The 27,586-nt window shown below is 47.0% G+C and overlaps 2 protein-coding genes across 2 annotated transcripts; both read left to right on the forward strand.

The window, feature by feature from the left end:
• The first annotated feature begins 2,229 nt into the window (after window positions 1-2,229).
• Window positions 2,230-3,519, forward strand: KCNJ16 (potassium inwardly rectifying channel subfamily J member 16). Its single transcript, XM_009961061.2, has one exon. It carries the CDS (start codon window positions 2,230-2,232, stop codon window positions 3,517-3,519), a length of 1,290 nt encoding a protein of 429 aa, XP_009959363.2.
• A 22,397-nt stretch (window positions 3,520-25,916) lies between these two features.
• KCNJ2 (potassium inwardly rectifying channel subfamily J member 2) lies at window positions 25,917-27,200 on the forward strand. Its single transcript, XM_009951510.2, has one exon. It carries the CDS (start codon window positions 25,917-25,919, stop codon window positions 27,198-27,200), a length of 1,284 nt encoding a protein of 427 aa, XP_009949812.1.
• The last annotated feature ends 386 nt before the right edge of the window (window positions 27,201-27,586 follow it).

A 27,586-nucleotide genomic window follows, 5' to 3' on the forward strand; every position in this document is an offset into this window, starting at 1 on the left:
ACACCGTTTGTGAAATATGATGATTTGTTAATGGCAACAGCAGAGAGTGGAATCAACTCAGTAGTCTTTGATTCATGAACTGTTTTAGTTCCTTTTAGAGTCCCAGGATGTTTGTGAGTATTTTCAAGGAACTCTAGTTTGAATCAGTCGATAAGAAAAACCGTATATGCCTAAGTATGTTTTTTATTTAAGATTATATTGGCTCCTGATTACAGTTTGCTTCATTTTCACGCCTCACATTATGAGGTCCTTAAAAAAATAACAGTTTCCAGTTTTTGTTTGTTGTTAAATATGACTTATAAAATGTTAGGTCAAGACTCTTCAATAGACTAGGCTACACTGTTTAAAGCTATGAGTGAAGCAAGTCATATGAATGTTTCCAAAGACTGTATTCCAAGAAGTATTTTTGGAAACATTAATGTTGTGTTTTTTAATGAAGGCCACATTCTGAGGCTACGACACCATATGTCACATTCATTTCTGTACTGAAAAAAAAAAAAAAAAAGGAAAAGAAAAGAAAAGAAAAAAGAAATGGAAACTATGTTTGGCTTTTAAGTGTTTTTGGAATAGTGTCTGTGCATGCTTGTCATTGTTGCTTGGATGAGAGAAGAGTTCTCGGTCTGTTAATCTAGTCCATCCAATATATATTACACTCTATGGGCCTGACTCTCTTCTGCCTTGAAGTGTGTGCAGGCATTTGTGCTCAGTCAAAGTGAATGAAGAGCTGAGGAAAAAGACTACCACTAGGAAACTTTTTTTTTTTTTTTTAATTCCATTTTCCATGAATATGTTGGCTTCATTGTAACCCTACATCTGAACTTTTGTCAGCTGAAACCAGCTGAAAACCGGGGAAAGTACTTGTCATTTTTCCATTGAAAACTTACAATTTTTGGAAGAATAATGGCAGTTTTTCCTCAAAAATATTAGCTTTTTTTTTTTTTTTTCTTCAGAAGTATCAGTTAGAAGCATGACATTTGGCAAAACTTTTGAATTGTTCTAGCTGTGTACCGTATCACTTCTGGCTTGTCAGTGTTTTGTGTGTTACCAGTTGGGATATGGTAGAATGAGCTGGTGACCTGCAGGAAAAGGCATTTGCCTTTTTCAGTGCTGTATCCTACAAGTAATTCATAAGCATCCTGTAACTGATTACTTCAGCTAAGTCTTTCCTTTTTTATTGGATTCCAGTTGATGAGGTCTCAGCTTCTAACATAAATTCTTGTTATTAGTTGCTAAACTTATAGCCTAGCACTTCGTACTGCTGAAGTTCATATGGTTGCAATCTGCAAAGACATCCATTTTTTCTCTGATCTGACAGAGGAATCTCCTTCTTCACATCACTTCCTAAATTTGTGTCATCCACAAATTTTATTAACATACTGCAAGGTTTGTTTCAAACTCATTAATAAAAAGTTAAATACTTTTGGTAGCCAGATTGTTTTATTTGGTTTGTTTTGTTTTAAGGCATGGTTTGAGAGGGTTTCCAGGACCTCAGAGAGCTTTCTTTTTCATTTGCAATGTAAATACTTTTCTACAAATTGAACAAATATGTCTCTCTAGCACCAGCCCAGTAAAGTTCAGTTCCATGACCAGGTTTTTCTGGGCAATACTGAAACACAAATAATGATGAATGATTGTGTGTTTGATACATTTTCTGGTTAAAACACATTAGCACTGAACTTGTCTGCCCACACTACTGAAGTCTTATGTCTAAATGAGGGTGTTTTCCTACACATTTCTTCTAATGGAGGAAAACAAATGAACGTGCAACAAACAATTAATTAATTACCTCAAATATTTGGCTAACTTTAAGAGGGTTCATGCCATTCCTGTGACTGTTCTTCAGAGCCCACCCTGATTTGAATGTTACGTCGCCAGAACATTAGAAGAAATATTCACAGTGGGTTTTTGATTTCTGTTTTCGTCTACATACCAAATTTTAGGATTGATATGGAAATTTCTAATTAGTTTAATTTCTAGCTGCCTCATGTTTCCAGGCCTAAGCTTTTGAGCTATGTTGTGTAATGAATGTCAGAATCTGTACTCTTCAGAAAACTGCTCATGATGGCCACAAAGTGAATGCATTTAGATTTGATGTTACACAGTTCTGGCATAGGAAATTAAAACAAAAATAAACTTTTTCTTTTATTTCATAGATTTCCAATGAACAAAGAAAACAAATAGCCCCTGGGACCACAAGTGTGTTCTGTAAACTGATGCCACGAGGCAGATATGAGAAAGATGACTGAACAGAGTGGTTGCTATAGGCCTGTAAGCATACAGGGAAATAAGATCAGATACCAAGGCGCTTGTCAAGAAAGCCCTGAAATGGGGATGAAAAGATTGCAGAAGCGATTTCTCCACAAGGATGGCAGCTGCAATGTGTACTTCAAACACATTTTTGGGGAATGGGAGAGCTACGTAGTGGACATCTTCACCACACTGGTGGACATCAAGTGGCGCCATATGTTTGTGATATTCTCATTGTCGTATGTTCTTTCATGGTTGTTCTTTGGACTAGTCTTCTGGCTGATAGCAATCCAACATGGAGATTTATTCAATGATGAAGAAATAACCCCGTGTGTCGCAAACGTCCATAGCTTCACAGGAGCATTCCTGTTCTCCCTTGAAACCCAAACGACCATCGGTTATGGTTACCGCTGTGTTACAGAAGAGTGCTCCGTTGCAATCCTCATGGTTATCCTGCAGTCAGTACTGAGCTGCATTATTGACACCTTCATAATCGGAGCAGCCTTGGCTAAAATGGCCACGGCTCGAAAAAGAGCTCAAACCATTCGTTTCAGCTACTATGCAGTAGTTGGCTTAAGGGATGATAAATTTTGCCTCATGTGGCGCATTGGTGATTTCCGACCAAATCACATGGTTGAGGGCTCTGTACGGGCTCAGCTGCTGCGCTACAAGGAAGACAAGGAGGGGAGAATGACGATGGAATACAAGGACTTGAAGCTGCTAAATGACCAGATCATACTTGTTACACCAGTGACAGTTGTACATGAAATTGATAGTGAGAGCCCCTTGTATGGTCTAGACCGGAAAGCTCTGGCCAAGGACAACTTTGAAATCTTGGTCACGTTTGTCTACACAGGTGATTCAACAGGAACTTCACATCAGTCAAGAAGCTCGTATGTCCCCAGAGAGATTCTTTGGGGCCATAGGTTTAACGATGTCTTACATGTAAAGAAAAAATACTATAAGGTGGATTGCCTACAGTTTGAGGAAACCACAGAAGTTTATGCTCCTCACTGCAGTGCCATGCAGCTGGATCGGAAGGAGCAAGAATGGAATCGAACTGAGAAGACACAGGAAAAAGAAGCAGAGACATCAGCACTGGAGGTCAAGTCATTTAGTACTAACCAGAAGTCATTTAGTGCAGTTGCCCTTATCACCAGTTGTGAAGATCCAGAAGACCCAGTGACAGCTGGCAATCACCCTTCTGGAGAAGTTTCTTATCAGAAAGCTGCCATGACCTTAAGCAGGCTGTCAATAGAGTCCCAAATCTAGCTTTTTACTGCAATTAAAATCACTTCCAACAAATTCTCCCGTTGTAGCTTTTAGAATATAAACAATGAACTCACATGCACAAGTATTTATGTTGTAAACCTCACTGACAGTATGACCACGTTGTAAGATGTTGCTGAGCTGCTAGAAGGAGCTTCATACTGGTTAGTGTGGGTATCAGTAACAGATGAGCATTGGCACAAGAAAACAGCTTACGCTTGGGTTGATTAGACAGCTACTGCACTTGAGCAAACTTATTGTAAACTTTATTACCCTGCAGGGACCAATGTTGGACGTACCCAGAGATAGATAATGATCTAGGCAGGGAACAAAAACAGTGCAGTGTGCCCTCTAGGTCAGATTTTTCAAAGCTGCCTAATTTATTTGGGAAGCCAGCTCCCAGTCCCTCTAGGAGGCTCTGAAACTCCCTCACCACCATCACAAACGATTACTCTTTCATTGCACCTCTCTAGCAGTTCAAAAGAAGCCCTCAGCCCAGGGTTGCATGGGTGAATCTAAGGGGCTGTTCTCTGTAGGAAGGAGTGAACTGGCAAGAATAACTGAACCCGGTATTACCGGGTAGCTTTGGAAAGCTGCTTACACCCTGCCTAGTCCTGTGCGATCCACAGTGGGATCCTGCAGAGCTTTTCTCATTTCCTAGTCATGAGCCATTCCCAGAAGTGCCGCTCCCTCAGCAGCTCGAGGTATGCGGTACGGCAGCTGGCTTGGGGCTGCATGAAGATTTTGTTACGTGGCTCTGACGGCGAGGAGGGCTGGCCAAACTGGCTCATTTGCACTGCTCAGAAATCAAAAAGAGACCTCAAGTTTGAAATCGGAATCAGCAAAATCAGGTTGAGCCTCAGAGAGAAGTTTGTGTTTTTAGAGTGAGCTGTGCAATATTTTAAATCAAAACATCTTTCATTTCAGAATGTCGGCCTTGCTTTTGTTTTTAGTACGTTATGCTTCTTTAAAAAGACAAAGATCAATCTGGAGACCAAACAGTGTGATTTTGTCAACATGAAATATTTTTATTCATCTGAAATGACTGTGTAAAAACGATCCTTCACAGAGAAACTCAGCTCAATTTGGAAAAAAAGGAAGTTGTTAATGTTTTGAAGTTGTCTGTGACATGGAAGTTCCATGCTCTGCACATCTCTGTAATGATTCAATAAGCGGTATCTCATCATGCTTTTTTTCCCTGATGATTACGGTTAATTGGCATTGTGTTTAATTATCATGCTAGCGTAAAAATAATTATCTCTGAATTTGTGGTTGCCTAAAATGGGATTTATCTTACCTGACCTCAGCCATTCAAGAAATTAAGTGTTTGCCTAGTGGTTGAGGCTCTCTGTGGTTCCTGGAGTGTTCTTCTGTATTCACAGGGGAGTTCAGCCCATCTTACTCTGGCTTTTTAGGGAGTTGAAGGCAAGAGGATGTGTTTATCCTGGAAATGTTCATCCCTCTCCATTTATTGTTGAAGGAGATGAGATGACTGTTGTGGAAATGCTGGCTAACTTTAGGCTGCAAAAATGAGGTCTGACGAGTCATTCACATCATTCTGACTAAATAAAAGTTCTTAGGAGCTCATCACATTTAATGAAGAAAAATAGCATGCTGAATCTTTTTTCTGTTTCCTGAAATTTACTCCATATAGTAGTATGGCTGCATTATTTTAACGTATCTTGCATTTCTCTTCTGCTAGCACTCATCTTTGGATAGATGTGATCCCTTTAGGTAGAACCAAGCATATTAACAAGCCTGGGCAGAGGTGGTTATTCCGAAGCTCATTAATGAACCTATTTTATATGTTGAATCATCATCAGCATCCATCTGTAACTCCAGTAGAAAACATCTTATTGTATCCTGGATTTGAGCACTGGCAGGCATTGGGGAAACAGTCTGAAAAAAATGGAAAGGAACGTAGGAAAATGTATAAGGATCTCAGTACTTATGTGGTGTTGGAAAAAACACCATCCGGATTGTACAAAACAGAATATAACCTTTAAGACATGTGACGTAATCCTTCCATACTCTGTCCTTGAAAGATCTTGGCTGGGTTACTTTATTTGATGTTGGGCACTGCACTTCTGGAAAGACATGGAACAATTTGAAGAGAATCCGGAGATCTCAAAAAGATGTCGATGAGGAAGTAGGGAAATAAGGTGTTTCAGTCCGAAAAGGGGTTAGGAAACAAAAGAAACAGTTCTCAAACACAACGGTTGCAATTCAAAAGAGAAGGACAATCTGTTGCCTGTATCTGGTGGGTAGGACAGGAAAACTTGGGCTTAAAGTGAAGCCAAAGAGATTGAAGTTAATTAGGAAACACTGTCATAAAGAAGGCAAAGCACTTACAGATCTGTGGGGTATCATCTCTGTGGTGGTGGCTCTCAGGAGCCTGCTGGAGAAAACGCTGTCAGGAGTGGTAGAGAATGGTCAACCTTGCCTTGAACTCTCCAACCCTGTTTTTCTGTGATCCTAGATCTTCAGAAAAAGGGAATGCCTAACATGAAATTGGCTTATCTGGTCAGAGATCTGCTCAGAGAGAGGAGATACTACTGAGATACAGAATCAAAATCCCCAAAATATCTTCCAAAAGTGCCTATTTCAGGTGCTGTTTGTAAAAGTAGGTTCCCCTATTAATCTGCGAATCTCGGCTGCCTTTCCCTCTCCCAGCTATGCACTGTGTGAGCCTGTTGTGGTGAAAAAAATTCTTTCCTTGGAATGACTTTCCTGTAAGTGAAAGTACCAGGAGTCTGATTTAGCATTTTGTCACATGCTTCTTGGTATAGATAGACATAAATACGTGAGCATGTATAGTAATGTATGCTTTGGCATGTAAGTCAACCACTAACTGATGAGGGTCAGGAAGAAACTTCTCTCCTGGGCATGTTAATTCGTAACAGGCTACTATACAGTTTCTTCTACTTTTATCTACAGCATCTGATACCAGCCAGTGCTGGAGACAGGATACTGGTTGAACCACTGGTCTCAACCAGTCTGGCTTTTTCTGGGTTTCACTGTTTGATATTTTAGTTATATTTATCACAGTATAAAAACTATGTATAATAATGTATAGCAAAGCATGCATTGCATTTTTATGAATAAAGACACAGAAATAAAGAACATGCCTCTACCACACACCTTGTGGGAGCACATTTTACTTCCCTTCAGCCACAGTTTTGAGCTTCCATATCTGATGCATTAAGAGGTTATGGAAAGATTTATAAGGTGCAGAGTAGTCTTTTGACTTTAAAAGATGCCAAAACACAAGCAAACCCACAAAAGATATACATACATTCTGTGGAAGCTCCTTATCATGCGCTCCGTTTGTTTGGAGGAAACAAAAAGCCAAACAAAGCCCCACTCACAGACATACCCACACACGCTTCTGCATGGCAGCTGCATCCAGAGCTTGCATACTTTTCCTGCAACCTCCTCACCTGGTGAAGGATCTTCGGTAGCACCAGGTGGAGAAGACAGGACCGGACAGAGGTGCAGAAGGGATACACAACCACACAAAATGTGCAGGCTCCTTCCACAACTATCGTTTAGATGGGGCCTGACTGCGCTCTTGGTAGACCCAGTTCTCCTTGCCTGGGAGAGGACCTAGGAAAGACTCTTGCAATGCACTGGTCTACAGCAGCTTTGGGCAAGTAGGAGGGAGAATTTTCCTCATCCATCTGCTCTTTCTAGATGAGGATGTTTCCCAACGATTTCCATTTGGCTTTTTTTTTCTAATCCATCCCCATTGCAGAGCTGAGCAATGCAAAAGCCAGCAAGCCTCTCGCAAACCCAACAAAAGTGCTAACACACGCAGGCTCACGGCAGGAACGCAGCCCTATCCCTTGTGCCCTCCCTAAAGAATGGATGAAAGTGCCCACCGGCCCAGAAGTGCGAGCCTGGCTGCATTCTGGGCTGTTCGGTGAGTTGGGAGCTGAAGTGAAACACAAGGACCCTCCTGCTCTCCTGGAGCAGTGCTCCTTGGGTCTTCAGCAGAAAGCCAATACATTGGGTTGAAGTTCAGCAGCTTCTTCCCGGCCCCCAAGAGGCAGTAATTGGCCTTTCTTTCTGCCTCAGCTGGAAGTTGCTCACCCTCTTCCCGTCTTTTCCACAAAATTTACCAGATGAAGCAAAATTTTAACGACAGAGAGAACATACAAACCACTTTGCGTTGGACTCCTGTATCATGATTATAGCTGCATCTCGGTTATTTTCTCTTGGAAAGTAGCACTATTGTTCTGGGTCAAGATTAGTTTGTGTCAAAGGGAATATAATATGAGATTATTATACAATTTATTTTTCCAGCTTTGCCTACCACCGTTCATTAAGGCAGCTGGCATTTCCTTCCCCATTATCATGTATCATTTAGTGCATATTTTCTGTGAAGTTGATTTTCAGATGTGGGGCATATATATCCCTTTGTTTATCCCTTGTTTCTTACGCATTGTGCAGGAGGTCTGGCTTCGGCTGCCTACCTAACCTGAAGCATTACGGTTGCACAGTTCCACTCGCTTCAGGAAATAACAGGTACCTTTCAGGGTATCAGAGGTGTTTGTGTGGGAAGAAAAAATTACTTGTCAGCTTTTTTTAGCTTTTAAATCTTTGTTTGTTTTGAGCTGGGAACCTGCGAACAGAAAGAGTTTGTGTCTTTGTGCTGGGCCTAAGAGGCCCATTTAGGGAAGCATCTGACAACAGATTCACTTCCAAGCAGGCAAGAGGAAACATGACAGAAATGAAACGAGAACAGAACAAGGAGCGGTTACAGTTTTAGTCTGGGCTGAAAAATGTGGATCGATGTTTTCTTGGGGCTTAAAGTCACAACACGGGAGCTACTTCCAGCATTTAAATCTTTTCCTGGGGTCAGTCCCTGTGGCTGAGGAGACGATGGGGGACTCAGACAAACATCAGGCAAAAGAGATATGAAGTTGGATAATTCCATTTTGGAATCACCCCGCAGAAAGCCAGGAGGTTTCGAAGCTGTGATATTGCCACCTGCCAGTCGCCGCTTGCTTCGTGCTCCACAGCACAGCGTTGCCTAAAACTGTCAGAAACGCCCAAGTGTTTCCTACCCCGGTGTGCCCCCGCGTCCGGTACCCTGCTGGGCGCAGCACAAACCCAACCTCGGATGCTCTCAGCCACGTCCACACGCCACCTTCGTGTTTCCCAGCCCTTCATCATCACCCCGCCCGCCCTCGGAGCCCCGGTCCCGCCACCCAGCCCCGGCCCCGCCGCCCCAGCACGGCCCTAGTCCCGGTCCCGCCACCCAGCCCCGGCCTCGCAGCCCCAGCACACCCCCAGCCCCGACCCGCCGCCCCAACCCCAGCCCCGGCCCCGCCGCCCCAGCACGGCCCCGGCCCCGGCCCCGGCCCCGGCCCCGGCCCAGCCCCGCTCCCGCCACCGCGGGGGCCCCTCAGCGCCGCCCGAACCGCCGGCGCCGCGCCGCCGCCGCGGGCACTTGGGCGCCACCTGGTGGCACCCGGCGGAGCGGCCGCGCCCCCCCCCCCCCCCCCCCCCCCGCCCCGGCCCTTCACCACTCGCCCCGGCCGGTGCCGGGGGGGGGGGGGGGGGGGGGGGCTCGCCGGCGCCGAGTGGCTTCCCGAGAGCATCTGTTCGGAGAAAAGCGCCATAAATTCAAAGGAACCCCTTCTGCTGAGCCCCCACCCCAGTTTCCCGGTTTCAGGCGCTCCTTCGGGGCCCGCTTTGGGGGGTTGCACCGTCACCGCGGTTTGGGAGGCGCGGCGGGCGGGCTGGCCCCGCCAGTGGGTCCGCGGCCGTCACCCCCACGGCATAAGCGGAGAACCTGTTGTCGGCAAACTCCTGGTATGGCCTGACCATCCCAGGCAAACTTGGGACCAGAGGTTGGGGCTTCCTCGGGCTCGGCAGGATAAATCACAACTCAAAAAAGAAAATGATTTTGGTGTAAAAATTGATTTGACATGTGCTCCGTCCAGCTGATTTATTCTATATCATTCCTCTTTATATATAGAAGCAAAAGCTGAGAGGTTGCTTGATTTGCCAGCTTAGGTATATATAGCCAGTCAAAACTGGCGACTCTCCACCAGGAACTTTTCAAATAGGGCAACGATCTATTTGTGGCCAAAGATACTTACCTCAAGAGGTATCAGTGACAAGAAGCAAAAAGCCGCTTGTTTGTTTGGACCAGGGAACATGTGTGCGTGTAGAAAGGCAACGCTAAAGTTTATTATGTAAAACTACACACAGAAGGGCTCCAAAATAGAAATGCCTTAATAATTATCTCATATTCAGTGCCATGTCCACTTCTGAATGCACATTTTCCATTGAACAGCTTCGTGCGTTCTCTCACGCATGGGAGTAGCTCCAATTAAACATCTGCTGAACCATCTATATCATCATCCTTCTTCACATCCTTTCTTCAGACTCTCCTTCGCAGCGGCGTGTGTAGGAAGCTCCACAACTGTCAGGCAGCTGGTCTGCTGCGACTACTGGGCATTGTATTTGTTCCTCGTGTTTCCCCATCTTTGATCACAGGGTGTCTCTCAGACTTGCCTGACAGGGGAGGAACTATTTTTGGTCTGATGTTCATTCGGCACGATTCCTGCTTGGTCCAGGTGCCAAAATGAGCCGATGGCCTTTATGTGACCATTGTACAAAGCAGAGGTAGAGAGGAGACTGTCCCAAAGCCCCCCCAGCACCACTGCTCTGTACTGCGGCTGGGTGAAATGTCCATATTGGGTGTCTCTAGCACAAATTTTGGCTGATAAATGCTTCGTTGTGGTAGCCATGCCCTAAATGGGGCATGAAAAACAGGAATGATGCATAAATGGGTAGGTCTCTTTTCAGCTCTTCCCGTGGAAATCAAAAAAGACCCTGGTGAGTGTACCCAAGGGGAAACCTTCCTTGCCCGCCCAGGTCAAGAGCCTTACTCATGTTAAATAATTGTGACCCCACCAATTTCAATGAGATGGTTTCCAGCGTGACCTGTGGTAGGATGTGAGTTGGGAAAGGGAATTTGGTAAGTACTTTTTCGCAGCTCTTGGAATTGCTCACTGTATATACTGATTAAAACCTCTTCTCTTCAGTGATCGCTTTTCCCACAGGCAAATAATCCGTCTGTCTTTTGCCGCTTGTTTCATTCGAGCAGGTACAGCAGAGTGCCGCTCCCGAGCTGGCAACCACCCTGTCAGAGGGCTTCGCCTCACTGGGTCTTCTTTCTCTTTCCTCCCATTTTATCCTTCTTTTTGGAGAAGTACCAGGTAAAGCCACCAAATACAGTTCTTCACAATCACACAAAACATCAGCCCTGCGCACCTTTACGCACCGCCAGCCACAAGCTGTTTCCCAACACCCTCCAGCAAACCTATGACTGATAGCGCAGAAGACCAAAAACCACAGACCTGCTTTGATAGGGTCTGCACCAAAGATGTGGAGGGGTGATTTAGAAAACCTCACGCTGGCATTGGCAAGCCTCAGGAAGTTGGGTGCGAAGCTCTCGCAGGGAAAATCACAGCAGAGGGGAAGCGTCGCATGTAAGGGTATGTCTACGTGTGTGGATGTGGGACTGAAATAGCTCCCATCACTTTCCTTACATTAGCCCTAAGAAAAGGGGATGGTGCCTGCCAATTCCATCTCCGGTTTCATCCCTCTGAAATATGTGCACTTTCACCAGCTGTATATTTGGCCCAGGGTAATTACTAGAGTGCTAATTTTACCTGAGATGATGAAAGTGCTGGAACAGCCTAACCATATAAAGGGAGGAGATACATACAGCTGATCCAGTCTTCTGGGTCCTTTTTTGAGCAAAGGAAGTCACGGCTTTGACTTGTAGATTTGCTCCTTAGGGAGACTTCTTGCAAGAGTTAGCCGAGACACAGCTCAGGCTAGAGAAGAGCAAGGTCAAGGATATTTGTGTGCTGGAAAATAAAAGCACTGAGTACTGAAGTGTTGCCTTGTAGTAAATTACCTTATACGGATTAAATTACTCAAAAAGATCTGCGTCTTTTCTTTTCTCTCCTGTGAGAGGAGCCACTTCCAGACACCAAAAGCACAAAGATGCTTGAAAGTTTTCTGTTTCTTTCTGGACCTTCCAAAAAGATTCAAAGTCAATTGACATTTCTAATGAAGATTCAGAACAGACACTTCTTCTATCTAAACCAGTTCAGCTTGAAAAAATTACAGTGAAGTATGGTTAGAGGAAAAGCAATTTGCCAGAGCTTGAAGAGTGTGAATAATGCAAAGCAAACAGCTCTCTGCAGCATTCACTTGTGCTTTCAAGTATGCTCACCTTATTTGTGCACCCACCCTGGCTTCCCCTGGAGGTTCTGGTGACCAGCATCACAGATGGCGATTAGGGAAAGACGAGCTGGTTGGTGATTTCTAAATTCTCTAATCTTGGAGGATTGTTTTGTGTTTTGGTTTTTTTTTTTTAACAAAAGACCCAGAAATGATTGACATTGCTGGCACTCGATCCTAAGCGCTGGAGTCACCCCGTCAGGAAAGATGAACAAAGCTGGCCCGTTGTGCTCTGGTCTGGTCTGTTCAGCAAAGGTTTTTTTATGTCACCTTTGCTGTCAGAGAGCACAAGCACCTTCCAGTACTGTAACAAGCGACATGACGAGCCTCTGTTCATTCTCTTCATCTCTTTGTCTCTCTCGCTTGCTCTCTCACTCTTTACTCTTTGCCACTGACTGCCTCTACATGTGATCTCTGGCCTTTATCAAATCAAGGTAGTCAGACCCTGGGTGCTGAATGTTCCCTCTGCCGGAGCCCGTTACCGATGGCCTCAGTAGGCACTTGGCTCCCAAGTTAAGTGTGTGCTTAGATTAAAGTGAAATATGTATCAAAGCGCTTCTCCGAATAAAGGTTTTCTGGTCTGAGGCCTCTGAGGAGGAACGTGGACTTCTTGTAACCAGCCTGTCTTTGCCGTGAGCTACGGGCTGGCGGCACGTTTCTGCTCATCACTTTATGCCAACAACAAACTGCAGAAAATGCTAACTCCTGCCAGCCCAGGCTGCGGGCAGGGAAGGGACCGGCAGCCCTGCCCCCTCCCAGGCAGCCTGCCCTCTGCAGCACCCATTCGCACCCGGCTCCTGGGACCTGTGCTGCCACCGGCGCACTGTGACGGCAGGGGGTCTCACAGTGGCTGTGGGCTGCAGCAACATTATCACTGCTTTTTTAATACTTGATGGGAAATGGCACAATCCTTTCCCCTCCAGCCTCTGTCACAAGGTTGCTTAATAGGGTTTGGGCATTAGCTCAAATAATATCGGAGGATCAAAGCCAACTTTTGGAGTATTAGGGAGATTACAAAGAAACGCATGGCTCATGCCTTCTGAGGTGCAACATCTCCTAGTGCAAAACAGGGGAGAGCCTCCTTCTGCAGCCATCCTTTCCCTCTGTCTGTGCATCTTGATCAGGCCCAAACAGCACAGGACGTGCAGTTTGGCCCAAATTTTAAGGCAGGATGCCTAAGGCTAGGTGAGGCGTCCTTCTTCCCCTGTGCATCTGCATAAATGAAAGGCAGAATTTAGCCTGGAGGCACAAAATGGCATCAGAAAAACAAATAAGCAGCACAAGATCACGATAGGAGAAGAAAGGAAGCTGTGGCATTTACTTGCTGAAGATTGTTTCCTCTCTGACGACAGATTTTTCAAACGACAGAGGTGTTTTAGTGCGTGGGCCTCGGAGGGCTGGTCCAAATAATCAGTCAAAAACAATATCAGGAAGTTTAACCAACAGTTTGAGCTTGGTTTGGTTTTACTCATCTGTTCAATTTTAGTTCTGAGGGAAATTTAGAAAGATGCCAGCTAATTTAATTTGTCTACCTCCTTCCCAGCCGTGCAGGAGTTACAAGCGGGGCTGGACTGCCATTTTGTGCCAACGATCTACTCCTCTGATTGCCCGGGTGACGTGTCTCCCGGCCGGGCTCTCCTTGCTCGGCTTGGCTTCCTGACTGGGGAGGTGCAGGCACAGGGAGGGGAAGAGATGCTGTCATGGTTATGAAAGGTCTCGAGGCTCTCCCAGTCAAGGTGGGGCTGCTCAACACCAGCTCCAGCAGCTCGAGGACCCTCTTTGGTGTACCTGTAAACCCGGTACAGGAATTGCTGTGTTCAATCATTGTTGACAGTGCTTTGAGACAGCCAGCACAAACACACGTACAGTCACCCCGTCTCCTCTCAGGGAGCGGTCTGCACTGCTGCCATCAAGGTGGAAGCTCACATTTGATGTCAATGGGCACAGTGCTGGCTCCTCAGGAAACTTAAACTTGTTTTCTACTGTGTTTCTCCTTTCACAATGGCCCATGATCTAACTCCCTGTTTTTAGCAAAGTTTATTTGCTTTCCAGGAGAGAAAATAAACTCTGATATCGTCATTTACGTTGTGGCCATGGACTCCAGGCAAATTGTTGGGTTTTGGTACAAACTGATAGAAAACAGTGAGGACGTGCATCTAAGCTAATACACTAAAATAAAAAGTGTGCGAAAGTAAGGAGAGCCATAGTTTATGCAGTGTTAACACAAATCAGATCCTGCTGAGTTTATAAATGTAGTTTTCACGAGAGGAGATACACTGATAGGTAATGAAGTACAGTGATAATAAATAATCGTCAGCAGAAATGCAATATGCATGTTGCAATACAGGAAAACCATGCAGGGTTTTAACGGAGGTTCTCTGAGTCACTTCTGGGTATAGTGTCCCGCTGTTGGAAGCTGGTTTCATCGTGTACCCACATATTTCACATCATCTTTCTCTCAGGTACTACCAAACACCCCCTGAGAAAGTGAAGCTGCCCAACTTGAATCACTCTGGTGAACCAAGTTGTGTAATGTGAATGGGTCAGAGGGAGAGCTGCAGAAAAGGCATGTAATTTGCATTAATGTTGGTTAGAAAAGATGAAGAGTTTCTAGCTCTATCGCAATTGACTTTTTATTCTTTCTTGCCACTCCCTTTCCCATTGGAAATTTTCCACATTTCCGCCTGTGGTGGCACACACACAGTGACAAAGGCCAAAGCCGATCTCTGCTTCATCCCTCCTCTTACAGCCATGGTGAAATTAGAGGAAACACGAGTCTGTAATCATTATCCCTTCCCCATCCTACACAGAACACCAGAAGGTAGGTTGCCACATTCTGTTTGCTAACCAGAATGCTGTTGTGCCGGGAAGGGGGTGGTAAGATGCTGCAGGGGCAAATCTTTACCCTTGCAGCTCTCCCCACCCTCACACCTCAGCCAGTGACTATTTACATGGATCAATTCGCCAAACGCTGATAACCCCCACGGAAGGAGGTTGAGGTTTCGTTCCTGCTCGCGGGGGACGGACCCAGCCACTGTGAGCGCAGTGGGCTCTGCCCATGAAAGCTTGAAAGTTGGCTGAGCACCACGTGGGCTTTTGAGCAAGTAGGTGACTTGACTAGTGACAGCCCACAGTAGGGGACTCGTTGGAAAACCTATGAATATCTACTCCCTCGAGAGCCCTCCTGCTTACACACAGTATTGACACAACCGAAAGTTTCTGCAAGCCAGAGAAATACAAAGATATTCTTACCCTGTTCTGTTCAGCTGAGCATGAGCCTATCCTGATTTTAGAAAATCTGACAGGCCAGTCACACCAGCAACTGAAGCCTGTAAGGGAGAGAATGAAAGTGTAGTCACACCGTTCTGTATGTGTAAGTTGCTGGCTCTTAACCCTTTTCCTTCCAGGAATTGTCAAGTTCCCTCCGTCAGCTCCGTGGGCATGTTCTCACCACTCTGGCAAGTTTTATTAACCATTAACTTCCTTTCCCTTGAGATATCCAAAGAATGGGAACTAGGGAAGATCATTAGATAACTTTGAGATTAATAGGAAAATATTAGCCTTATTAATATGTAATTGCTTGGTCAGTTTTATCACTTATACTAACGTCCCTCTTCTTTATCCAAACATACATTCCCCACTGCTGCCTTTGAGGACAAATTGCCACAGTTGACTGTTGGCTGGACAAGGAAAAATATAGAATATTGCCATGTCACAAACAGTGCTAGATGTCCCCTTAAGTTTATTGCATTTCTGAAAGATTATCCACAACCCTAAATTGTGAAAATAAATTACTAAACGGCAATACAACTGTCCTGCTACAGCAAGGCTTCTAGAAAATAAAGGATGTGCAAGGTGTACACTCAATAACAGATTCACATTTCCTCATCATTTTAAGGCCTTTGACCCTGCAGAGGGAAGCATGTGTTGAGAGCTGAGAGAACCCACTTCTTACCAACAGGTATTTATCATGTTTTGTTGGGTCTGAAAGTTTAGTTGGAAATTAAAGATCCTTTAAATTAGGCATCTTTCTTTATTAGGAACCAAGCCACATGGAATACAGTGCTGGAAACAGGTTTTCTTTGGCAGAACTTCTTGGGTTGCTGTTGGATTGCTAGTTGTGTACCATTACTTTTAGCTATGGATAACTGTTTGTAGCTCATTATTTCAAGATTCCTTCACCTTGCTTCCCGCACCCAGCATCTGCAGCAGCAAAGACTGGAAGTATGTACTTAATTTTTTTTTTCAAAATATAGTCACTGGCTGGTGATTTGACTCTAGAGTAAGACCAAATAAGAAAGCCTGAAATCTTAAGCAGAGATTTTGGACACAGAGTATCTGTGAAAGAAAGAGAGAAAAAAAAATGGAAATGGTGTGTGAGTTCCACTATTCTCAGATACATAAAACAACTCAATTCCCTATGTCATATTTCACCCCTTCTATGAACGAACATGTTATTATCCAATATAACTGTGTCACTGGCTGCACATCTGTATATCCTATTTGCTTGCAAAGTACAAAATATATTTATTTGCTCTCCCAAGTCTTATCAAACATATAACCGTCTCTCTGTGGGATTTTCATTGGATGTACCCGCTCCTTCTGTTACCAACGGGTCTTCATTTCTCCTTGGAGATCCCAGCATTAGACCTATAAAGATCCAGTTAATGTCTAAACCCCAGGGGTTTACTCTGAATGGGAAAACCACCTTTTCCTGATGAATTTTTTCCAGTTGACTTAATGGCTAGAGAAGAAAGGCTAACTTATGCCAGTTTACATGCATGGAAATGGTGAGACCAAAAAAAAAAAGCCCAATGCGTTATTTATGGCATTTCTTCTCATCTTGTGGAAACCGACTGCTTTGATTCTACCAGACCGTGTTTTCTTTGCAAGTACAATACAATTAAGCTATTTTCAGCTGGCAATAAAATCCTTGAGAACCAAAGCAGATTTGGCCACTTAAAGCGATGAAGACTAATGCAATCTGATAATTAGGTCATTTCACCGCCAAGACAGAAAAAGCAATTTAATAACATCTCCCGTGCAGTAAGACAAGGGCTAAAGCCTCTGGTCCCAGCTGGCAAGGACTATGCCTGCAATACAACTCTCAAATTTGCTTCCACAGGGCACCTGCAGATCTCTGCAAGGCTGAAGGACAGGGTGGCTACGATGGGCAACGGTGAGAACGATGCCAAGAAACAGAAAATACGAGGAGAGAAAGCCCCTTCTTTCACTGATATGGCCTGGCTGAAATTTGTCCAAGAAAAGCATCCCGCTTTGTCGCTGGCTCCTTTTCTTACACCTCCTACACTGGTATGAAATACGAACGTTCTGCCTTCCCAGAGCCCTTCTTAACCCTTGGTACCGTTTCTTCTGCAGATAGCGGATCTTATCTTGAAAACTCCTCAGACCATGACCATTTCACATAGCTCTGCTACTATTTCGGTCAGGAGGCCCTGTAGTGAGGCAGTAAGAGACTTCTGGAGCTAGGCTGCATCAAATTAGAAAACCATTCATGGAGAGGAGGAAAACAAACCCTCCCTCACTCTTGAGGGTTAAGTTTTCAGCTGTTTCTCACCCTCTTTGTCCTGGCTTGTTGCAACAGGAAAGGGTTTTTTAGAAACTTTTCTTGTAACTTCAACTTCCCTGTTTGGGGGGTTTGGAAGCACTTCTCTTGCTGAGGTCCATGCAGATGAGAGACGGCTTTGTTACGGTTCTTGTTATCTGTATGATAGATTAGGATCAATATTTCATTCTAAGAAGAGCTTTCTGGGCAGCGCTGCTCCAACTTCAAGGAAGCTGTAAAATAGTCGTGATGTATATGCTCTACCCTTCCTCAGTATGAAATGCTAAATGGCCTGACCTGCCAGTCTGTACTGCTGTGAGTAAGTCTTACTCATATTGGCGGAACTGGGATCTCTGGGTCTGGTGGGTCAGTGGTCTTTATCGGTTGGTTTGCATGAGTAAAGGCTGAGTAAGAGTCTACACCGTCAGGCTGTAATCTGTAGCATCTTGTGGATATTGTGCAGAGATTTGTTGAACCCACCCCCCAGCAAATTGTGGGTATTCTCAGCAGAGCATCTCTTAGCACTAGTGGATCACAGCTTTGCTTTATTCAACTCACACACAGATGAGCACGTACTTCAAGGTGGGTCAAATTGTTGTTATTTTAGCTGTTCATAGGAAGCTCACATACACTCAGATGAATGAGGGATTTTTTTTCTCCAATATAGGTACATGAACTGTGTCATATTTGTGCCTATGGCTTTCAAACCCTGTGGATTTAATGGTCTTCATCTCACAAAATAATTACAGTCATTCCCTCTTATAGATTTTTTCCAGATTCATAATTCAGAAGAAACTTACCTGTTTTACAACTTTTCTTTTGCTTAAAAATGAGCAGAATCACCCAAGAATAACCCATGAACAATATGATTGCCCAACGTGGCCAGATTGCTCAATATACACAAGCATTTGCCCTTTCTTCCCCTCTCCCCATCATGTAAATTTTGTGTATCCTCCACACATAACACTGCGGGCTTCTAAAACCAGCTGCATTTGGCCATTGTATTTGTTGCTGCAACAGTGCAGTGCTTCCTCATTTGGAGTAGAGGGAACTCGGCAAATACTGTGAGTGACAGCCAGTGGAAACCATTCATCAGCAATGAGTGTGCTCCTAAAGCCTGTACTCCACGAGAAAGCATCTGGGCAAAGCGTTTTCACTGGGTATATAAAGACAGCTAATGTCAGAGTTGTAAACTGACGAAACAATGAGGAGGAGGAGGAGGAGGAGGAGAGTCTAAGTGACTATGAGTGACTGCAGGCACTCGCATGGTTGCGGAAAGTAGGCAATCGTATTTAGAGCCTTTTCGGGACCCTGCAAGGAAGCTCCTGGGAGGACAGTGGCTGACCAACATGGACCAGTCTATCCCTCAGCAGCTCCAGGCAGAAAACTTGACTGCTGATTAGCACACCCTTGGCCCAGAAGCATCCTCAGCACCCCTCCTCTGAGTGTTGCAGAGGCTACCATTGCAGTCCTGCATTGCGATTCAAGGCGTCCAGGCCAATTTCTAAAGCCCTGTGTGGTCTGCACTCCTTGCATCCAGCAGTCACCTTCACTCTTAGTTTTCCAGCACACCCCCCAGGGCTCCCTGCTGCATTTCAGCTGTTCGCACTCGGGCACTCGGCTTTCCGAGGGCGGCAGGAGAGCGTTGCAGCAGCGGACACCTGCCTCGGAAACTAACACCCCTGCACTGTCCGTCAGAGTTGGAGTTTGGCAAACTTCAGAGTGTGCTTACAAGGCTGTTTTTGTTCCTGCAAGGCTCCTAGCCAGATATTTCATCCTTGTTTTCCTTGTCTTAGGCCACGTCCACTGTAGGGAGGACAAGCTATAAAAAATCATTTTGATTTCTGCAGATTTCGACAACGGCCAGCCAGCCTGCAGATCGAGCTGCCGCAGGTGATCTATGAAACAAAGGCATGGATCCTACGTACTGCAGCCAGGCAAATACTTCTCTTGCTCCCAGCCTTGCTCCACAAGCTCTTAGTTCAGGGATCAAAGCTCTTGTTTTGGGAGGGACGATAGACTTCAGTGAAAGAGAAGGATGTGAAGTGGAGCGGCCGTGCTGCGGTGTGCTTGACTCGCCTCTAGTGCGTGTCAGGGTCGGGCATTTCTGATGAGATACCCTGCGTCTTAGCTTTTCTCTTCACTGAAAGAAAGCAAGGGACAAAAGGAACAAAACTATTCTTTCTCTGGTGTTTTTCCTTACCACACGAGGCCTCGGCCGCTCGCCAGAGACAAGCAAGCTGCAGCGAGCAGGCACACAGATCCCACACGGGACCTTCACAACTTCCCAGTCAAGTCTTGCAGAAGCCCTTCGCGGCGGGGTGGGACACACACACACCCCCCCCACACACCCGGGACAACCCGTGGCAGGTGCTGGGTGCCCGCGGCCACAACTGCTCCCGGGCGGAGCGGCTGCAAGCGGGGATCCGCCGAACGCCGCTCCGCTGCCCGGCGCTGCCTCCCCGCAGAGCCGAGGGTCCGCGGCCGCCCCCCTCCGCACCGGGCACCGCAGCTTCTCCCCGGGGGTCCCCTGCACCGGACACCGCGGCTTCTCCCGGGGGTCCCCTGCACCGGGCACCGCGGCTTCCCCCCGGAGGTCTCCTGCACCGGGCACCGCGGCTTCTCCCGGGGGTCCCCTGCACCGGGCACGCCGGCTTCCCCCAGGGAACCCTGCACCGGGCACCGCGGCTTCTCCCCGGGGGTCCCCTGTACCGGGCCCCGCGGCTTTCCCGGGGTTCACAGCACCGGGCATCGCGCTTTCCCGGGGTCCCCCGCACCCCCCCGGGCCCCTCCCCCCCGGGCCCCGCGGCTTCCCCGGCGCCCCCTCCCCTCCGAGCCCCTCCGCCCCGGGCACGGCGTCTCCCCCAGCCCGCTCCGCCCCGGGTACCCCGGCGCCCCCCGAGCCGCGGCCGCTCAGCCGCGCTCCCCCAGCCCCGCGGCCGGCCCGGCTCGGCCCGGCTCGGCCCGGCCTCCCGGCTGCCATTGGTGCGGGGCCGCTGGGAGGGCGGGGACGGCGGAGCCGCTATTAAACATCACATGGCAGCCCGCAAAAAAGGGGCAGCGGCTCATTGAGTGGCTCAGTTGCAAGCGGGGCGGCGGCGGGCGGCGGGCACCCCGGGATTGGCTTGCGGCGTCCCCCCGGCTGCTGGATCTTACACCCTTTTAACTCTCTAAGCACCTCCCGTAAGGCCACCGGCAGGTAAGGAGCGCCTTCTTTCTGGGATCTATTCGAGACACCCACCCAGTCCGCCCCGCAAGGACCACCCCGGCGTGCAGGGCAAGGGGCGATGCGCCGGGAGCTGCCTCGGTGCCGCGGAATTCCCGAGATAAAGCTCTCCTCGGCGGTGAACCGCAGGCTTGCACGCTTGGGCACAGCCGTTTTGGAGGGGGAACTCCCGCATTTCTCATGCACCATCCACGAGCTATTCTCAGTGCCTAAAATAATTAGATAGGTATGCTGGGAACACTCGAGCATCTGCTTGCAGCATCTGTTTATGTTCATAACTTTCCATGCACCAGCTGCTTCCAACCCCCCCGCCCGCCCGCCCCGAGATATTTTATTCTGGGGAAGGGCTGGAAGTTTGCATGTCAACTCCGTGCCGCGGAAGGAGCACCGCTCCATCCCTTTCCAGTCTTCTCGCCTGTTGTTTCCTGTACAAGAGAGAGGTCAAAAGTATCAAGTCTTAGAGATCAGATGCGTGTTTTTGAAAGGAGTGTCCGAAATGTTTGAGAGGGGTGTGAAACGAACCTGTAATTTCATTCATCGGTGTTATGCAAACGGGGGGGATTTTTATGTTTAATCATCCTGCCAAAAAAAAAAAAAACTGGGAAGAAAGCAAAAGAAAGCATTGCAGCTGGGGAGCCTGCGAAGAGACTGTATTGTTTCGACTTAGTTCATGACAGTTAAAGGAAAAAATACTGATAAGAAATGGCAGATTCATTTGTGAGGGGTCAGTGACTGCTTTGTCACCTCCCCGGGGCCGGGGCAGCCGGGGACCCGCAGGTGCCTGTGCCGGGGCCGCCCTGGGCTGAGTCAGAACCCTCATCTCTCTCCTCTCCCAGCCTCCTGCCACCTCTCCAGCCCGCAGGCAGCCAGCACTTGTTTCTGTGCTCCAGCCTTACCTTTACACTTGTTTGCTTTGCCATCCTCCCAGCCGGTGCATCAAGTACACCCCCTGGTGATGGCTGTTCCACTTGTAGTGATTTTGTCATCAGCTAGAAATACCCTGCACCCGTCTCCTTTGCAGGACAGCAGATGCAAAAGCCGCTTGTCCTTTCTCCTATTTCTTCACGCCCATTTTCCTACATCATCTGCTCTTATTTTTGATGATGATGATGATTATTTTCTTTTCTTCCCATGTGAAGGACAGATCCTTCTCCTGAAGTCAGCTCACTGCTTTACCTAACTCGAGTCCTACCCAAACCAGTGGAGAAGCCCTGGGGAATGACTTTTTAAGTAACGCAGGGGTCTGGAGGAAGGTGACAGGGTTGGCTGTGCCCAGCAGCAAGGGAGCCAGGACTGTGGGAACAGGCTTGGCTGGGGCCAGTAGCTCCTTTGTTCTCTTTACCGAGGGCAGCAGGGGAAGACGCTGGGCTAAGGTAGGGCTGGTGCTCTCTTAGCAACATGTGCCCGGCTCACTCTGCAGGGCTGCGTGGCGTCAGCCTGGGAATAACTGCTCCAAGTGCTCATTAGTGCTTCTCTCTCTAACCACTACCCCCCCCCCCCCCCCCCCCCCCGGCTCTTTTTGCACTTCAGAGTTTTTGCCCAATATTAAGCCTTCTGCACAAATTCCCTTCGAGCTGTTCGTTGCGGAGTTTAGCCGTGCGGCGTGAGTGTCTTTCCTGGGGGGAGGTCTGGAGGGGGATGCTTGCTAAGGGCAAAGTGAGGGGTTGGGCTCCTCATTGCGGCTTTTCCACAGATGTTGGTTCAGAAATGCTGCAGATGCAGCACAGACCTTTTTTTTTTTTTTTTTTTTTTTTTTGCCGCTCCTCCAAGCATCCCCTCACAGCAGAGCGAGCCTGGGGCTCTCCCATCCCATTTCATCCCTTCCCAGTAATGCTGCGCCGGTGCCAGTGCTGGTAATTACAAGCTGCATCGCTCTCGCCTTGTATTCTCTTCCAGGAGGAAAGGTAGCCTGAATTAATAATGATAATAACACACCTAGTGATGATTGAATTTACAGCTGCGTGTGTGTATGTGTCTGGCTGCACTGCGTTGGGCCCCATTATCCAAAGATTTGGGTTGGTTGGTGGGTACTGGGTTTGCTTCACTTCTCTGGTGAGGGTTGCAGGGCTGGTCCCACAGTGGCTTGGCATCTTCGGTGCCACGAACAACTGATAATGGGGTGAGGGACAGCAAACTTGTTTTGCCTTGGAGCAGCAGGTGGATTAGCAAAATAAGAAGCACCCTGTGGATTCGCATACTGCTTTGACTGTTTCTGGGAATTTGGGGGGAACCTCTACTGAAATTAGTTGTGAAAGTCAGGGTGAACACCTGTCAGGTGTGGGATCAGGCAGCCAGTGGATCTATCGAGCATTTTATAGGGCCTGTGCTGCCACGAGCGGGGGCAAGATCAGACCTGCTGCCTTGTGCTGGCCGGTCCCTGTGCACGGGGCTGGTCGTGCTCCCATCCCACCATCCTCCCCGCTCCAAGCACTTGCAAGGAAGAGAGGCAAGTTGTGCTGTAAAAGAAAGAAGACAACTCCGCTGCGGTGGAGCGTGCCAGAGCTTTGTTGTATAAACTTCAAGCAGTCTGTAAAGGTAGCACAGGGTGCTCCCAGGCACGCCCCCGAGTTTAAGGATCGTTAGAGCCAAATCGGTGCAGGTCCGCTCCCAAGGGCAGAGCATCGACAGGGTGCAGCCAGGAAGGAGAAACGCCGTGCAAGGTACGGTAGGTAGAAGGTGCTCAGCCATTCAGAGTAGGAATATGACAACGTACAATACCTAATTCGGGTCCCAAACTTTTAAATGCAGCCAGCTCGCCGCAGGAAGCTGGCGTTAGGATTTCAGTGATTTGTGGAATTCAAACAAATGTCCTCGGGTCAAGAGTTTTGCAGGGAGGGGGTGTGTGTGTGTGTGTGTGTATGTGCGCTGCATATTCAGACACTTGAGACTTTACAGCTTATCTTTCCCTCCACCACAAGTTTTCCTCTAAAATCCAAGAGACAATGTGGAGGGGGGGAAGAAAAAAAAAGACTTCAAAATAAACCGTTTCCTAGGCTGGTGTGTTTCCATCAGCTTGGAACAAAACAGACTTTGAATGTGGAAGTCAAACATGACTGTGATTATAGGATGTGGTTTATAAAAGTGATCGATTTGCAGGCCAGTGCAATGGTTTTTCAAGAAGTTTTTTCTGTGGAATGTATTAACAGTCATTTCACTTTCCCCCTGTGTTCAGATTTCTAATAAAAGTATTTTTCAGCCAAAAAAAAATAATGGAAGTGATCATTAAAAGAATTTCTTTTGTATTTTTGGGAATGACATCCCGACGGGAATGGGAAACACCACGATCAAAAAGGTGTGAGAGGGAAAAAGTGAGAATCCCTACACAGCACAGGCAAGATAGTCAGATAAGTAAGAGGGCAGCTATACTGTAAGTCTGCATTGCTGAGAGCTGTGCTCAAAATCGGGCATTACCGAACCTATTAAAAGCTGCCAAAATGTCTTGTACGCCGCTGAAGTCACAGATGACTAATCTGGGCAAGTAGGCGTTGGGACGCATTCTTGCACAACAAACAGAAGTGAGGGAAAAAGCGAGAAGGTAAAAGTAAACCCCAAATTATTCTAGAGGGAAAACCAGCCTGCATGCAACTGCGAGCTCAGTGGCGGGTTCTGTTTGTCACCTGCTCTTTTCCTAACAAGTGTTTGCTGACCTAAAGCTCCTGTAACGTGGTTGAAGGATGTGGGAGGGCTGAGAAACTGTTTGAAATCCTTCAAGTTGTTGGAACACCTCTGCAGGGCTTCAGGAGCTGCTTTTGGGAAAGGAGATAAACTCTTACCTAGAGCTGTTGTCGGATGCAAGCCAGAGGAAAAGGCACAGAGTGCTGAAGCTGCTTCATGGGCAGCGGTTGTGCTCCTTGGCGGCTGCAGCTTTGTTGGGTTTTGGACCAGCTCGGACCAGTTTGGATAGTACTGATTTATGAAGAGCATCGCGACTTAATCCCCCGCTACTGTAGACGGTGCTAAAGTCCCCTCTCCTGTGACAAACGGACAGCAGACATTCCTCATCACTCGGTTTCAGTTTTATTTCCTCCGTGGGGCGCATGTGTGGACGGAGCAGTTGCATTAATGCATCTCTGCTCCTCTACAGTGTTTCAATTACATTTCCTGATATACAGTGCATGACTTAATGGATGACGCACTTGTTAAAAGCTAAACCTGGGTCTAAGCCAGACCTCCCTGAAACAAGTTTGGTGGCTTCTACCCTCAGGAAGAAGGTTTTGTGGCCTCTCTGCTGAGTCTTAATTGCTGACATTTAAGACCCATGGGACGCTCAGAACCGTTACCCATTGGAGACAGAACCGGCTGCCTCGGGCTCCTGAGGGAAGGTGCTGGTGCTTGTGGTACTTGCTACCAAAGGTGTTGGAAGACACTCAGCCTGTCTCTACTCTGTCGTAGCCTTTTGCTGGTTGCATCAGCAGGAGCAGATAAGGGTCGTTAAAAGGTTTAGTTTGATTTGTGTGACTTAAGCCTAATGTGAGTGTGAAAACCGCACAGATCCCAATGAGCTCATGGAGTTACAGAGGAACTAATGCAACTCTTATTCCTGCCCTTTACAGAGAATACACAGCTCCTTTTTTTTAACTTAATTTAAAAAAAAAAAAAAAAAGTAATACGCGATTTCATGGAAATCACTGACATCTGTGTTTTCCAAGTTTATTGCTTTTCTCAGTAAACGTCATCTTCCCTTTTGCATGCTCCCTCGTTTGTCGTAGGTAAAACAGTCCAGGAGACCCGTTGTATGGGACTGAAATCTGCCTCAGTGTTTGTGTTTGAACAGACAGATGTTAACGCTAATTGTTTGCTACAAAATACACACAAAGTGCAGTTGTAAATAGTGGCTGGGGAGTTTGTATGACCAGCTTTAAAGCGAATATTACTTGGAGACTTGTGTGACGTGATCGCTTCAGCGCTTTCACTGGGGAAGAGTGATGCCTTTTTTGTAGTAATGATGTCATTTCTGTCAATACACAATTGCGCACGTTGGGCATTCCAGAAAATGCTGTCGCTGAGAAGAAGGAAACTTCCTGCGGGTCTCCACAGGAGGAATTTTACTTGGTTCTTTCAGGTTTGATTCCTCATACTTTTCCTCCAAGATCTAATACAACGTTTCTCTTTCTCTTGCAGACCATGCCCTCTCTATGACGGTTACTTGTTAAGCTAACTCTGCATGCCAGAAGACTGTCCTTGGTTGATCCAAGGGCTTTTGGGGACTCCGGCCTCTCCCCAGTTTTTCTGTGTGTGTGTGTTCCTCTAGAACTTTCAAAACTGTTTCTCCAAAGGGTTTTGCAGAAACTTAGACTGTTTTCTAAAGCAGAAGCACCTCAGTCCACAGCAGTAGTGATGGGCAGCGTGCGAACCAACCGCTACAGCATCGTGTCTTCGGAAGAGGACGGCATGAAGCTGGCGACCATGGCCGTTGCCAACGGCTTTGGGAATGGAAAGAGTAAGGTACATACCAGACAGCAATGCAGGAGCCGCTTTGTCAAGAAGGACGGCCACTGCAATGTCCAGTTTATTAACGTGGGTGAGAAGGGACAGCGATACCTGGCAGACATCTTCACCACTTGCGTGGACATCCGCTGGAGGTGGATGCTAGTTATCTTCTGCCTGACTTTCATCCTCTCCTGGCTTTTTTTTGGCTGTGTGTTTTGGTTGATTGCGCTGTTGCATGGGGATCTGGAGAATCAAGAAAATAGCAAACCTTGTGTCTCTCAAGTGAGCAGCTTCACCGCAGCCTTTCTGTTCTCCATTGAGACCCAGACCACGATCGGCTATGGCTTCAGGTGTGTCACAGATGAGTGCCCCATCGCAGTTTTCATGGTGGTTTTCCAGTCTATAGTAGGCTGCATCATTGATGCTTTCATCATTGGTGCTGTCATGGCAAAGATGGCTAAGCCAAAAAAGAGGAATGAAACGCTGGTCTTCAGCCACAATGCCGTGGTGGCCATGAGAGACGGAAAACTGTGCCTGATGTGGCGTGTTGGAAACCTGAGGAAAAGCCACTTGGTGGAGGCACATGTGCGAGCACAGCTCCTCAAATCCAGGATCACGTCGGAAGGGGAGTACATCCCCTTGGATCAAATAGACATCAATGTAGGGTTTGACAGCGGGATAGACCGCATATTCCTGGTCTCCCCAATTACGATAGTCCATGAAATAGATGAAGACAGTCCTTTGTATGACTTGAGCAAACAAGACATGGACAATGCTGACTTTGAAATTGTAGTAATATTGGAGGGCATGGTGGAAGCCACCGCCATGACTACCCAGTGCCGTAGCTCCTATCTGGCAAACGAAATCCTCTGGGGCCACCGCTACGAGCCCGTACTCTTTGAAGAGAAAAACTACTACAAAGTGGACTACTCGAGGTTCCACAAAACATACGAAGTGCCCAACACACCCATCTGTAGTGCCAGAGACTTAGCAGAAAAGAAATACATTCTCTCTAACGCAAACTCCTTTTGCTACGAGAACGAAGTGGCCCTCACCAGCAAAGAGGAGGACGAGATTGACACTGGGGTGCCTGAGAGCATGAGCACAGACACCCACCCGGACATGGACCACCACAACCAAGCAGGGGTGCCTCTAGAGCCACGGCCGCTACGGCGGGAGTCGGAAATATGACTGACAAACTCTTCCTCTCCCTTTTGGTTGGAAGGAAAGAAAAATCCACCTATCGGTCAAAGGCACGTTGACCTGAGAAGTTGGCCCAGAACAGTTTTCAGACAACGGTACTGTTGAAGAGCGGTGTGAAGGCAAGCAGACCTGAGAAACCCAGGCTGGTTTTAGGGCTGTCCGCAGAGGAGGGACGGCAGAGAATGAACTCTAAAACACAAAGCACTAAACATGTCTAAGTATGAACAGAAGGCACATATGTTGTAGAATAAATTATGTATATATTTTTTTACAAAACTTGAACTTGCAGGCAAGCTTTGGTTGGGTTATTATTATTTTTTTTTCAACTTTTTCCAGAATGCTTCTCTCTAGGGAACAAGAATGTTTTTAATGGC

Source organism: Leptosomus discolor, chromosome 15 (genome assembly GCF_034619465.1).
Source record: "Leptosomus discolor isolate bLepDis1 chromosome 15, bLepDis1.hap2, whole genome shotgun sequence".
Taxonomy (NCBI): Eukaryota; Metazoa; Chordata; class Aves; order Leptosomiformes; family Leptosomidae; genus Leptosomus; species Leptosomus discolor.